Source organism: Aquarana catesbeiana, linkage group LG02, assembly GCF_042186555.1.
Source record: "Aquarana catesbeiana isolate 2022-GZ linkage group LG02, ASM4218655v1, whole genome shotgun sequence".
Classification (NCBI taxonomy): Eukaryota; Metazoa; Chordata; class Amphibia; order Anura; family Ranidae; genus Aquarana; species Aquarana catesbeiana.
Genome location: NC_133325.1, coordinates 232,161,039 through 232,176,491, shown reverse-complemented (window position 1 = coordinate 232,176,491; position 15,453 = coordinate 232,161,039). Strand labels below are relative to the sequence as shown.

The 15,453-nt window shown below is 37.5% G+C and overlaps 1 protein-coding gene across 3 annotated transcripts in view; it reads left to right on the top strand.

Annotated features, from left to right (window-relative positions):
• PCDH9 (protocadherin 9) overlaps positions 1–15,453 on the top strand; it is a 127,840-nt gene that overhangs the window by 75,887 nt on the left and 36,500 nt on the right. The window contains exon 3 of one of the 3 annotated variants that reach the window (XM_073614247.1): positions 1,474–5,739. The exons of the other annotated variants lie outside the window; for them this stretch is intronic. Coding sequence (XP_073470348.1) covers positions 1,474–1,527 — 54 coding nt within the window. The 3' untranslated portion in view covers positions 1,528–5,739. Of the gene's footprint in view, positions 1–1,473; positions 5,740–15,453 lie in introns of those variants that run through there. 3 annotated transcript variants of the gene reach the window in all.

Here is a 15,453-nt window from a genome sequence, read left to right as displayed (position 1 = left end):
TCAGACAGTTTGAATGTGTGTGAATGAGTGGATCTTTGCAATTTGAACGTGTGTATCACTAAATCTGTTATTTGTTTCATGACCAAGCAACACTGTCTTGTCAGGTGATTATACTCAATTGATAGTGATCACCAGACAAGAGTGATATGCAGCTGGCTCTCAGCCTCTTCAGAGTGACCATGACTGTCAATAACAGCCTGGTGACAGTAAGTGTGTAAAGTAAACACGCACCTAAACACAGGGGAACCCATGCAAATGCAGTAAAGGACAGTTGTGCTCTAGCATAAATCCTTCTTTATGCTTTAATGCCCACCCCACCAATATGCAAATCTTCTGCTAGGAAACCTTAAAAACATTGTACATTTTTAAAAGCTTCATTGCTTTACAAGTTTTTTTTTACCTTGTAATGATGGGCTCACATGTTGTGGCTGCAGTTTGTAGTATCATGGCTGATTGATTCCCCTATGTCTATGTATTAGTTACACTGCGTCCAATGCATGCTTTTCCATTTTCTTTGTGTTGCATTGCATACTGAGCTCTCTCTTTATTGCTCTGCCCATTTGTGTCTGATTTTGATCTAATTACTGTTTAGCTCTCATAGAATGGGAGACGGAGGGATTGTGGGATATGTAGTTTCGTCACAGGAAGTGTCAATTCTCACACTACAGGCAGAGGTCATGCATTAATCTGTATGGTGTCATGTGGCATGCCTCATGTTTGAACACAAAACAGAAACTTCTAACACGGTAATGTGAAGATTTACTGTACTATAGGCTGTGCATGTAGAGCAACAAATGACACCATGAATTTACATGATCAATGCACATATTTAGCAGGTGGGGAAGGTGCAGGTAGGAAGGTTTATAATGCCTTTAAAGGGTTACAGGCAAGGCCATATAAAAAAAACTCGGAAAGTGCAAGCTTATAGAATAAATGTATCTATCCTTTAACCGAACACCCCTTCCCAATCAACACCAATGCTTTATACTTACCTTTCCTTCTTATTTCAATATTTTTGCTGTGCTGGCCCCTGGGAACCTCACAACTGCTGCGGTAGTCTCTGCTGGCATCTTCTTCCTCCATCCAATCCTACTGGGAAATGTGATGCATATACCTCTCCATAGGAATAAATAGAGATTCACAGGAGACTTCTGCTGCTGCAGCTATGTGGCTCCCAGCAGGATGCACAGCACAAAAAAATTGAAGGAGCGTATAAAAGTAAGTGTTAGACTTTGGTAGTTGTTGGCAAGGAGGTAGTCATTTAAGGAATAACGGCACTAAAGGTACAGTTGTCCTTTAGATGTTGGTCTCTTTTAGTGTAGCAGCTCTTGCTATTACACTTGATGTTAGGAGGGGAACAATTTTACAGCTTTAGTTCTCATAAAAACTATTTATAACAGTATTTATACATTGCATTTCAGCTTTTACTTATGCTGAAGTATTAATGGTAGATTTTTCAATTTTTCATGATAGGTCCGCTTTAATGAATGCCCAGATGTCCTACAACATGTGAGTGGGTGGAGCTAATGCACCAAGACACCTCGTTTTTTCTACTCTACAACATGCATTGATTATGCAGTCTGTCGGAAGTTACTCCATCTGAAAACTAAAGCCAATAATGCATTCAATAATTCTGCCACACCAGAAACTGGACAGCTTGGGCCGTAGAGACCGATAAAAAAATAAAGATGAAAGATTCTGTACAAATTCGGATTTTCCCCACATTGCCCTGATTCTGCAGGGCATGGATCGAGAAAGGATTGAATTTGTCCCAGTGCATACAAATCCGGATTTATCCTATTTGCCTCAAATCTGCCGGTTTATGGATTAACAATGGATCATATATTTACAGACTTGCTCATGTCTGGCACTAACTATTAAAAATAATTAAACTTATTGGCACAAAGCCAGAATCACTCTGGAACCCCATATCATGGATTTGTAATGATGCGCTTATTAGGAACATTATAGGTGACTTCACAAGGTTTAACAGTTACTTTAATTAGTCCTTAGTGATAGGCAAATCTGGTAAGAAAAAAAATGGTAGAGATCAAATAAAGGGCTCTTTTTAAAGACAATGGGCTTAAAATCATACAGTTTTCAATGCAGGCACATTTTTTCAGATGGTGAAATGATACGGGGTCTAGCAATGAACAGTAACAAGTTGACTTTTGTGTTGAGGTTTGTAAGTCTGGTCATGATATGCATTTATGTGAAACCAAACAAACTTTAAATGAACAATCTTATAAAAAATCTATATGCAATACATATACAATCCAAATGTTGTATTTTTAATGAAAAAAAAATGAAAGTTTAAACTTTATCTTACTGAACAATTATATACATATTATATACAAGTGAGTGTTAGGAGTGCAGTGTGTCCTGCATCAGAAATGTTAATTATTTATCATGAGATAGTTTATTAGTATGAATTTCATTTCTGCAACTTATTGATATATTTAAAGGGCCAGTAAAATACAAAACATAGTTATCTGTTGAAAAAGAAGTGATATTAACAATTGCCTAAATGTTTGTACTCTATTACAGATCTTGTAGTATTTGTCAATGGTTTACTTATACGCTAACTGTAGTGTAGGGTTTTTTGTTATTGACCATTTAAGCCCAACTGACTTTTCAGTTTATATCAGATAACTATATTTCAGGTGCATCAAAACAAAAGGTATGCAGATTTCAACAGTTTGTTCTCTTAAAGCTGAAACCCAGTACCTGATATTGACATAGTATCAGTCTCTTGCAATCCATGTACAGCAGAGCCCAGATTGGGCGAAGGAGAAACAGCTAAAGGAGCCAATCTAGTGTTCTGCAGTATTTATCTTTTATTACAGGGTTTGCCAATAGAGGAGGAGAGCAGTCCACTGATACTGCATTTTCTTTCTAATCTAAGGCTGTGGGAGGGACAAGACCTATGAGTGTTACCTAATAGCAGCAGAGAAAAATCAGGTCTCCTGCCCTGCCAGACAGGGCTGTGCTATATGGCAGAGCTGTGTAAATATCAGGACTGGTGGACAGAAATACAAATTCATTGGCAAGTAAACCAGCCACCATATATGTATTTCATCTGTGTATTTAGCTCTTTCTCTTGAGTTAAGCTTTAAAAAAGCAACCACAGCCTGAGTAGAAAAGTCTGCCTCTTGTTGGCATGTTCCAGAGAGGGACTCTTGTTCTCTTGGTGGAAGTAGTGATCTCTCTGCAGAGTCAGCGTTAGCGCTCCCCAATCAGCAGTGAGCACAATCTTTCATAATTGCAGAACTAATGATCTGATTCTGCAGTTGGCGTGTTGGACTTCTGCAGAGAGATCACTGCTTCCACACTGAGAAAAAGGGTCCTTCTGTGCAGTATGCTGGCAGTGGACAGATTTATCTACTCAGCCTTTGGCTGCTTAAAAAAAAGAAAGAAACTTTAAGACTTTGTACACCGTTTGTTTTGATGCATCTGGAATGAATCTAGCTGAATTCAAATTAAAGTTCAGCTGAGCTTAAAGGGTGAAAAAAGGTTGACTTAATGGTCCTTAAAAGGAACACTCATCATATATAAGAATACAAGAACAGTAGGACAAAAAAAAAAATATCCAACCATCCTCCTTTGTGTTTTAGTTACTTTGCTGTTGTGACTATGGAAACCCTATGCTGCAATACACCCTTGCCAAAATGTAAATTGCCTTTTGTAAAAAAGACCTTCAATTTAAAACTGGTTATTTCTGTGTTTTTGGATTAAACTGTGATCATCAAGGAGAAGTAAAAAGGCAGAAATCCCCAAATTCTGCCAATTCCAGAGCAACAATCAAATAAAAGATAGACTCAGTGTAGCTACAGAGAACATGCAGAGAACAATATTAAGGCTGGCTTTACAGCTAGGTCTTGCAGTACTGAATATGATAATTGTAGTATTGTGGTATTTACCACATGTTAATGCATGACCTATGAATTGTGGTGCCATTCCTTTAGAATGGCATCCAGACTCACATCTATAGGAGCCAACAACCAAATGCATGGCATGTTTTGTGGTGTACTGCATAACATAAATGGTGCAGGAGCAGTGTTTAATCCTTTATGATGTGTTGGCACTGCGTTCAAAAAGATTGAGTTGCCTTAATGCAGTGCACAATAGTGCATAAAATACCACATGGTAACTCTTGTGTAGTAACATTTTGCAGCAGAGTTGGAAAGTGTGAAGGGAACCTAAAAGTAGCTAAAAGCCACATGTGACTCCCAAACAGCTGGTTGAGAACTGCTACGACATGAAAGCAGCTTCTGTATTGCCGTAGATATATTAATTTAAATCAGATGGCATTTTTGTAGTTTACAAAAGGAAGCTGCTTGGTGTATAATGTTTAACCTTTTTGGAGAGCATTAAAGTGCTTATTGCCAGAACTCAGGCCAATATATGGCACTTCACACTAATCCTATGAGTCCATGTTTAATTCCATTTTAAAAAATGGGATCTACAGACTTAGCAGTTCAATGTGGTCAATTTCAATGACTCCAGCAGCAATTTGAGTTCTTGGCATGGTATTAAATCTCTATTTCATGGATTAGCTTTCATCATGACTTTAATAAACACTCAAGCACGTTGATCTAATGCAGTTGCTTCTAAAACAGTACTGACAGAGCTAACATTTGAACCCCAAGGTCATTGCTCTGCAAGTTCCGCCAAGATTATTCACAGACAGACCTTTTCCCAATTATACTTGCAGGAAATCCAGAATGTCTTTGCTGAAAAATATTCAATTCTTTTGAGTTTATTTTTATAGACTAGTAAAGCTATTTCAGGTATTTAATGTGTAGTTGATATGCCTATCTTGCACAAATTTTTCACAGTTGTTGAAAATCCAGCCTACAAAGATATTATAACCTATCACAAATCTTGAGTGCCTCTATACCTGTCCTGGATTTCTATGAATTTATTTGTGGGTGAGCACCTGGACATTTACTTCACACATAGCATGCAGTGGCTACCCTTGGAACAGTATAATTATATATATATATGTTCTATTGGGTTGAGGTCAGGACTCTGTACAGGCCAGTCAAGTCCCTCCACCCCAAACTCACTCATCCATACCATATTGCCAAAAGTATTGGGCCACCCCTCCAAATCATTTGGTGGAGGGGGATTATGGTGTGAGGTTGTTTTTAAGGAGTTTGGCTTGGCCAATTAGTTCCAGTGAAGGGAAATCTTAAGGTGTCAACATACCAAGACATTTTGGACAATTTCATACGCCCAACTTTGTGGGAACAGTTTGGGGATGGCCCCTTCCTGTTCCAACATGACTGCACACCTTTGCACAAACTAGGTCAATAAAGACATGGATGAGCAAGTTTGGGGTGGAGGAACTTGACTGGCCTGCACAGATTCCTGACCTCAACCCGATAGAACACCTTTGGGAAAAAATTAGAGCAGAGACTGTGAGCCAGGCCTTCTCATCCAACATCAGTGCCTGACAAATGCGCTTCTGAAAGAATGGTCAAACATTCTTATAGATACACTCTTAAACCTTGAGGACAGCCTTCCCAGAAGAGTTGATGCTAGTATAGCTGCAAAGGGTGGGTCAATTCGATATTGAACCCTACGGACTAAGACTGGGATGTAATTAAAGTTCATGTGCATGTAAAGGCAGGCGTCACAATACTTTTGACAATATAGTGTGTGTATATGTGTATGTGTGTGTGTGTATAGATATATAGATATCTATATATAGATATAGATATCTATCTCTATATATATATATATATATATCTATATATATAGATATATATATATATATAGAGATAGATATATATCTATATAGATAGATATATATAGATATATATATCTATCTATATATATATATATATTTAGATTTATTATTTAAATTATTTAACAATATATATTTACACAGGTTTATGTGAATATACCATACTCACACCAAGTTCAGTTATTTCTGACTTAAAATGGTATAAGTACCCCGAAACTGCACTTTAAATTCTGCTTTGGCACACCTTTTTGGCCTAGTGATAGACTCTTACTCTCCCTTATGGATTATTAATTTATTTCATATTATGGGAAATGCAATAAGATGTTCCAGAAGTTTAGTAGCCCACCAGACTCCACCTATAACTATGATTTCACTCTTAGGTAGACAACCCTTTAATGTTAGATATCAAAAAAGTTATATTATTGTTTGATTTGTATGCTACAGCTAGATGGAACGCAACAGGTTTCCATCTTCACCAAGCTATCCTTCATATTTTTCTGAAACTGCTTTAATCTTTTTTGTTTTCTAACTTCTAGATTGCATTATTTTCATCTTATGTCACATAAGGCATGATTTTAGATGCTGGTATTGTAAAGCTGCCCATACGCAGTGTAGGGTTGTTGGAAGGTGGTCAGACATTGGGAAACGTCAATGCATTTTTTTATTTCAGTATAAACACTCATTCTTATTCAGTAAAAACCCATACTATTTCCTCCGCTTCCATCATTAGACAAAAATAATGCTGCTTTAAGATTATCTGCTATAATTTTATTAATTTGCTCTTGGTGTCTTAAAAAATACCCAACCAGACCCAACATGCCTTTGTCTGGGTCCCAAAAATTTCCCTTACAATTATTCTTCAGAACACCTGAAGGTAGTTAAATCCAATTGCTCTCTGAATGTTCTGTCACCCAGTGCTGCCATAATGTTATAAATAAAAATCCTCAGATAAGCATTTATATTTATTGGAAGAAAGGAGGGGAGACAGGAGGAGCACAGTTATACAACACCAGGAACAGTTAACTTAGGAATAGAAGCAATAAGACTGAAACAGGCTTTCAACTTGTCCAGTCTACCAATCCCCCGATGGCCCCCTCAGGCATGAGATGGTCTCCCATTATGCCCCTTTTGACCACCATCTCATATCTATGGGCATCTCTATTCAAAGATAGGTCTTCTTAAGGCCTATCTATAAACTTTACAATTTTATTAACTCTTCAATACAAGTAATGTTTATATGCAATGGTCTCGGAGAGCCTTGGATGACCTCTCATCTCTTCAATTGGCTGGTTTAACCAGCGATGGTTTGGAATTGCATATACGAAGATGTGAGAGTATTTCCTGACCCAGCTATTTTTGACTGGCATTGCATGTCTGTAGGCATCTCTTCTCCAAATACAGCGTACACACACACAGACACACACACACACACACACCAAATTCTAGTGAGAAGTTATTTTCTTATTTAATGATCTAACAGAGCAAGCCTAGTTAAGCAAAGCGTATCCATGAAACAAGACAAAATAGAAAGTAAAGCTAGTTTGAAGCATGTGTAGGAGGAAGTAGTGTATTATGTATGCCAAGATATAAAAATGATTACTTGTATTCAATAAAACCTGCAACATGTAGGGTGTTTCGATTCACTGCAGTGAATTGTTTGACACAAGTGCCGTTCATTGTAATTTAATCAGATTGCACCAGTCAGATGTGGTTACTTGCATCTATTGACATGAATAATCATGTCATATGACAGAAACATAATTGATAACAAAAGACCTATAGAAGAAAACCCAAAATTGCTAATGTCAGCTTTAGTCAAATTTTTTGATATTTTCAATGCTGTTTTTTCAAGTGCTTGCTGTGTGCTGTGATTTCTGATTAAACTGAGCCTCCTTTTTTATCTATTCTAGATGAGTTTAACCCATGGAGAGTGCATGAAAGACACGTTTGTTTATTTCATGGAGTGATTCTTTTATAGCCTAGTGTATAGTGGCATGCTTCCAGAAAGCTTTGATTTAACATGGCAGTTTAAATAGACTGTTGTTAAATGTTTTACATAAATTAAAAGGGAATTCAACATTTAAAACTATGTATGTATAAAGGAATCCCATCACACTACTTGCGTTGTGAATCATATTTATTTTCTGAAGTTTTCCACAACTATTAGGCAGTGGCCGGCCATGCATGAGCAGAAAACTTGACTACCAAAAAGTTTACATTTGTGTCACTAGAGGGGGAGCTGTGTAAATGTTGGCCTGTCTCATTACCAATAGTGATTAGTCATAAAAATGCAATCAGCCTACATGAAGTATCCTTAACAAGGGAGCATAAGCTAGAGTCACAGAGGGGTCTACAAATATACAATTATTCCCTTATCTGACTGTGAATTACCAAATTTGGAAAATGCTCTCAATTATCTGTAGGCTGCAAGTGCCATTGATGAAGCTAACCATCTCTAGATGGTCTTTCTATGGATGCCACACCACTTCCTCAAACTTAACTTGTCCAAAACTGAGCTCATAATATTTCCTCCCCCGCGTGCCTCTTCCCCTTAATTCTCTGTCAAGAGCAATGGCACAGCCATCCATCCATCCCCACATGCCAGGGTGCTAGGTTTTATCCTGGATTCTGAACTCTCCTTTTGGCCCCACATCCAATCCCTTTCCAAAGCTTGCCGCCTTAACCTCCGAAACATCTCCAAACTACGTCCCTTCCTAACCAATGGAACCACAAAGCTCTTGATTCCCTCCCTGGTTATCTCTTGCCTCGACTACTGCAACTCGCTCCTTATTGGCTTACCTTTAAATAGACTATCCCCCCTTCAGTCCATCATGAATACTATTGTCAGACTCATCCACCTTACAAACCACTCAGCGTCTGCTACCCCTCTCTGCCAATCCCTCCATTGGCTGCCACTCACCCAACAAATTAAATTCAAAATACTAACAATAAGTTACAAAGCAATCCACAACTCTGCCCTCAGCTACATCACTAGCCTAGTCTCAAAATACCAACCTAATAGTCCTCTTCGTTCCTCCCAAGACCTCCTGCTCTCTAGCTCCCTCATTACCTCCTCCCTTATTTGCCTCCAGGACTTCTCCCGAGCCTCTCCCATCCTCTGGAATACCCTACCCCAATCTGTCAGACTATCTCCAAATCTATCTACTTTTAGATGATCCCTGAAAACTTTTCTCTTCGGAGAAGCCTACTCTGCCTCCACCTGACAACTGTTCTTTTATTTTTTTCATTAGCTCATCCCCCTCAGTTATTACCCTTTCATATCACTTGACCCTCCCTCCTAGATTGTAAGCTCTAACGAGAAGGGCCCTCTAAATCTTCCTGTATTGAATTGTATTGTAATTGTACTGTCTGCCCTACTGTTTTAAAGCGCTGCACAAACTGTCGGTGCTATATAAACCCTGTATAATAATAATAATATTAACAAAAATCTCTAAAGAAACCTGAAGAGCTAATAATGAGCCTAGTGATCTGGTAGCACTTTTGAATTGCAGCACTGGAGCTCTAGGTTTATTTTCCTGCAGGGATCTGTCTATGTAATATTTGTACCGTTTGTTCAAGTTTTTCTTCTGCATTTTTTCCTACAAAACAAAACCATACCAGCAGGTTAATTGCCTTCTGCCCAAATTAGCCTCAGTATTTACTTACATATATGCATGATTGTGGTAGAGATCTTAGATTGTTAGCTCCTTTGGGGCAGGGTCTGATTTGAATGGTTCTTTGTCTTTTGTTAAGCGCTGCGTAACTTGTCATCTCTGTATAAATAAAAAAGTAAATAAATAAAAGTGCTGAAATAATGTGTAGTGCCCACTGGGAAATTCTCTCTGTCATACTTTGCTGCTTCTTGAGCCAGCTTCCCTAATAACATTACAAATCCCAAAGTCACACTGTGATCTTTTTAAAGGGTTTGAATTCAATTTCATATTGATATTGTATGGGGCAGGACTGGAGAAAACAGATTTTATTAGGAGAATTACAGATTATCATGTTGTCAACTCACTAGCAGATACTTTGTGACCCTTTCACATTGAGACAGGTGTTTCCTTCTCAGAAATGCTTACCATTCAGTTCTATTGTACAATACCAATCTTACTGGTACTAGAAACTCTCTTTTAAGACATTAGGGTTAATTTACTTATGGTGTAAAAAGTTTACTTGGCTTAGTGAATAATGCCATGTTCATTTACATCATCCAATCTAATGCAAGGTGAAATGCTGTATTGTTTTGTTTTTTTTTGTTTTTTTTTTACATTCACCTGCATGTGATTAGTGTATTGAACACAAATGAACATATTCACTAAAGCATGTGCACAATTATTTAGCTAAGGAAATATTCCATACTCTTTTAGAAAATTAATTCCACTGTAGGCAGTATTTATCATAATGGTCATTTTGACAGATGAAGTGGAAAGAAATCTACTGACTGGGGGATGTGCATACTATGGTCTTTCCCCTTTCTTGAATTACGGATCTGGTATGGATTTTAGGGGGCCTCATGCTTTTTGTTTTTTTTTACATGTAGCCCCTGTTAAAATCCACACCAGAGTGTCTGCTATGCATTTGGGGGGGGGGGTTTCATCTACTGTATGCTGTAGAATGTGCTGCTGCAAAATACATGTTACAAGTAAAAAAAAAAAAAAAACATGATACGGTTTAAATAGCCAGCCAATGAGATTTATATGAGATTATTAAAAAAGTAAAAACAGAGCACACGGGCCCTTTCAAAGGTCCCCCAACTATTTTGGGGCCCTTTGGAGGGGTTTGTGTATTTTTTTTAATAGACACAAGAAAGAAAATGTAATTTGCTGGCAATTTAAAACCATTTTCTTTTGTAAACACCAATCAATGCCCCTGTCCAAATAAAAAAAAAAAAAAAGATTGCTCAGGTACATGATCCCCAGGGCAGCACCCCCCATGCTATTTGTTTACAACCCTATTAGCCCAAAATGGTTATTGAATTGACAGATTTACCTTCATTGATTCCAGTGGGGTTCGGGTTCAAAATCTGAACTTCTTTGATAATTGCCAAATCCTACTTGAACTGAATCCAGGGTGGTACGGTTCATCACTACCTTTGCAAAAATAATGTTCATTTAGCATCAGAAAGGTGATGCTGTATTTCCTTTAGTCGCCTATTTTTTTTTTTTTTACATGATTGGATATTTGCCACAAACCCCTCTACCCTTTAACTCACTAAATTAACATTTTCTTTGCTAGTTGAACATTGTCTAAATCAAACCCAACATATCTGACCTAATACATTTTTGTGTAGCCTCATAGCACTCAAATGAAATTCAATTTTCAAATTCCAACCAGAGTTTCTGAACTCCAGTTCCATTGACTGCCTTTAGACAAAACAGATGGCTCTTCAATAAATACAAAGACAAGAAATAGTAATAAGACACATCACACAAAAAGTATTTTTTTGCTTTTATGCTTAGTAGTACACACAGTAAATTAGGGTTTTAAACTGGAGTATAGAACAAGCCTTACATTGCACATGATACTTCAAATTCAATATATAGGAAATATTTTTATTCCAAAAGACATTTAGATATCTCAGTAAAAAATGAATTCAAGGGACTTCACTTTTTCTTTAAAATAAATCCTTGCTTTCATCAGTGTGTCCATGGAATATGGCTGCCACACTCTGATGTCTAGCCAGTTCCCTACCGCCGTATAGTAAAATGACGTTTAAACACACAGAACCATGTCCTGTCAGGAGAGAGGAGAACTGATCTTATGTTCCTTGTACAGAGGAACACTGATCGGTCTCCTCCCCTCATCAGTCCCCTCCCCCCACAGTTAGAATCACATTAACACACATTTAACCCCTGCAGCACCCCCTAGTGTTAACCCCTTCCCTGACAGTCACATTTATACAGTAATCAGTGCATGTTTTATAGCACCGATCGCTTTATAGATGTCAGTGGTCCAAAAATAGTGTCATAAGTGTCTGAACTGTCCACCGCAATGTTACAGTCACGATAAAAATCACAGATCTCCGCCATTAGTAGTAAAAAAAAAAAATAATAATAATAAAAATGACAAATCTATCCCCTATTTTGTAGACGCTATAACTTTTGCGCAAACCAATCAATATACGCTTATTGGGATTTTTTTACCAAAAATATGTAGAAGAATACATATTGACCTAAATATTTATTATAGCAAAAAGTGATAAATATTGTGTTTTTTTTTTTCAAAATTGTCACTCTTTTTTTGTTCATAGCGCAAAAAATAAAAAACACAGAGATGATCAAATACCACCAAAAGAAAGCTCTATTTGTGGGGAAAAAAATGATCAAAATTTAATTTGGGTACAATGTTGCATGACTGCGCAATTGTCATTCAAATTGTGACAGCACTGAAAGCTGAAAATTAGCCTGGGCAGGAAGGGGGTGAAAATGCCCTGTATTGAAGTGGCTAGGAACTAGATTTTTTGAGTTATTACTCTAAACATTTTAAAATCAAATTTTTCAGCATATGCACATTTGGGGGTGCATTTGTAACAGAAAGCAATATCTGCTTTCAGCAGTACTTCAAAATACCATGTGCCAGAATTTTACATTTAAAGCGGAACTTCTGTAATTTTTCAACTTTTCATCCTCCTGCCCTTTTTGTTTTAACTTTGGATAGTAATTTTTTTTTTTTTTTTTGCCAGTAAATACCTTATACAGCCCACTTCCTGTTTGTTGTCTGGTCATTAGCCTAGGCATATGACATCATGCACAGCTCTCTCTCTCAGAGCTGCAGAGCTGGAGGTGTGCCTCTGTGTGTCTGTGCAAAACCAGGAAGTGCACAGGCAGCATATTCAGCTGCCCACAGTTAAAATGGTAGCAGCCAGACTCAGTGGAGGAAGATTTCTGCAGCATATTTGGCAAGTACAGAATCACAGCATATATAAAAAAATATGCAAAGTGGTTTGAGGGAAACTTCGGAATAACAAAGATGTTTTTATTACAAATTATGTCAGCAGACTGCAGTTCCACTTTAATTTGCAAAATACAAGGGAGGCTGCAGCATCCTTCTGTGTGTATTCTGCATAACACTATTCTCCAGATAAAAGTCCTGTCACCTCGCCTCTCAAAGTCATGTGACAAATTTCCACCTCCCACCACTTACCCTTCCCATCCATTCATTAAATTGAATGGGGCTTTGCTTACTTCAGAGCTATTACAATTCATATGGCTATAGTTAGGCCATATTGATGCTTTGTAAATTGGCCCCTTAGTGTTATGTAAAAATCCATTTTGTTCAGCCACAATACACAATAATATGAGCTGCAGGTTGGACCTAAATTCAGTCCATTGTGTTTTAATTAGATTACACCTGTCAGATATCATTACTTGCATCTATTACATAAAAAGTCATGTTGTACAACAAATACAAATTGACAACAAAAGGCCAATAAAAGGAAACAAAAAAACTAAGAACAGCTTCAGCCACATTTTTAGATATTTCCAGTGCTGTTTATGTGGTTTATGTTAACCCTTTGCTTTCCTTTGTTTGTTTGCTCTGACATAAATATTTTAGAGGGTATGCAGGGGATGACTAGATTTTGAAATACATGAATCATACTGCTAATACTGGCCTCAATGTTTTTCCCTGTGTTTCACACATCCTGATTCTGCTGCCCTTGATCCTGCTTCTGTACCCGCTACTCTGGCTTTTGCTGCGTTTAACCTGTTATCCAGCTTCCATTGCCTCTACCTGTTCCAATTGTACCTGAACCCCCCTGGTCTCCTTCCTAAACCATCTCACTTGCTGTTGCTTGCCCCTCTCTGCCTGACTTGATCTTTCCCAATCCCTATCCTTGTTTTGTGTATACTGTATTTTATTTGCTTGGATTTTACACTATGGAGGCCTTATTTATTCTTGGGGTTCAACTGTGATTGGGCCCATCTTTGGTGGCGGAGGCTTGACAGCGAGATTCCCTTGGAGGTTTAAAGGTCCTGGCTGGTTATATAGCCACAAGCGGGAAAGACCTCCCGTAACAGCAGGTCATAAGGAGCTGGTAAGCAGCCATTCTCAAGAGGTCGAAGCTTTTTTCTAAAATTCACTTATCATTCTGGTGAAAGGTTAAAGCACTGAGGGATTCATTGGATTTCATATCACTCAATGGACTTTCCTTTATATGTTTATCATATATGTGTAGCACAACTTTATTTTGAACTTCTTGCTAATAAAGTATAACACAGTTTTAACAGCTTTGCCTGTTGTGTTATTTATGTTCAGTATATGGACTAAGTGCCAGCTTTCATATTTGTAGGAGATATTCTTTAGTTGTGATATTAAACTGTTGGCATCCAGTGCTGCTGATGTGAAATATTTATAGAACAATATACAAGTATGCGGGACAATAACAAGTAAATGAATGTAAACCCCTACAATTCAAGTAATGTACCTATTGTAAATAATGGAGGAACTGTCAGTGTCTGAAACCTGAGTAAAATAAGTCAGACCACACAAAACAAAACAAAGCGTTCAGTTTAATTCCACAGTTCAGATGTTTGTCAGATGTTATACATCATTGTTTCAGCAAGAAATACTGGCTAAAAGTCCGTGTAGCGATGCGTTTTATGATAAATTCTGTTCCACCAAATATGTATTTTTCCTTTCTCATGAAAGAGCAGATGAATGTAGAAATTTCAAGGGTGGATTAGTCTAAACATAATTATTTGCCAGTTGCCACTAATAAAAGGGAGCCCATTAACCAAACTATTATAAAGTAATCATTATTGCATGCAGTACACTAAGCTCTGGTGGTCACGTGAGCAGCCCAGCAGACAAATACTGTGTATATTGTTTTTGAAAGAGCAATTTAATATGTGTTCTAGAAATACAAACCAAGAAATAATTTGCCAGTGAAAGATTAAATTGAAGCTGCCAGAGGATCAGATAAATCCACAGAACACAGGAAACAAAGGAAAAGGAGCTCAGATTTGTGCTGTATTAGGTTTAAAACTGTTATAAACCGGGAATATCAACAAACAACCTCATTACACCTGTCTTTCAAAATGTGTCCCACTTTTGGCCAAAGCTATTTCCCAAAGTCCTTAAAATACCAAAACCTAAATGGTTTCTATGGGTAACACATATAATCCCTACCTTCCCTGTTCATAATCAACCCTTCTATATCTATCAAGTATGACTTACTGGAAACTCTGCTAAAAAGTGTCTTGAAAAAGTTATTTATGGACAGTTCAGTTGCCCCTGTATTCTGAGATTTGCAGTTGTCATGGCTAGAGACAAGACACATCATACATTATATTATGAATAACAGGATGTTATTCCAGCTGATGTCAGCTGCCATTATACGTGTGCTGTAACACCACATAAAATATAAGAAAACTACTGAACTCCAGGCAGCAATGCAGTTCTGTTTATACAATTTTTGTAAGTACCTGCTATTGTATGATGTTATGACTGTACAGAAAAGCTCAGACTAGAAAGGGCAGAAAAAGAAGTCAATCAGTTGTGCTGTAGTGCTCATGTGTTAACAAAAAGCATATTGACAGGAGGGGAAAGCAAAGTGACAGAAAGATGAGCTTATCAGAGTGCTGCTTCTCCTTCGCTGCCCTATCACAGACTGAGGACGGGACAGAATTTGTGTTACTTAAAGTGATTGTAAAGCTTAAAAAAAAAAAAAATTAAATCAAATTTCTTTATACATTTTGGCC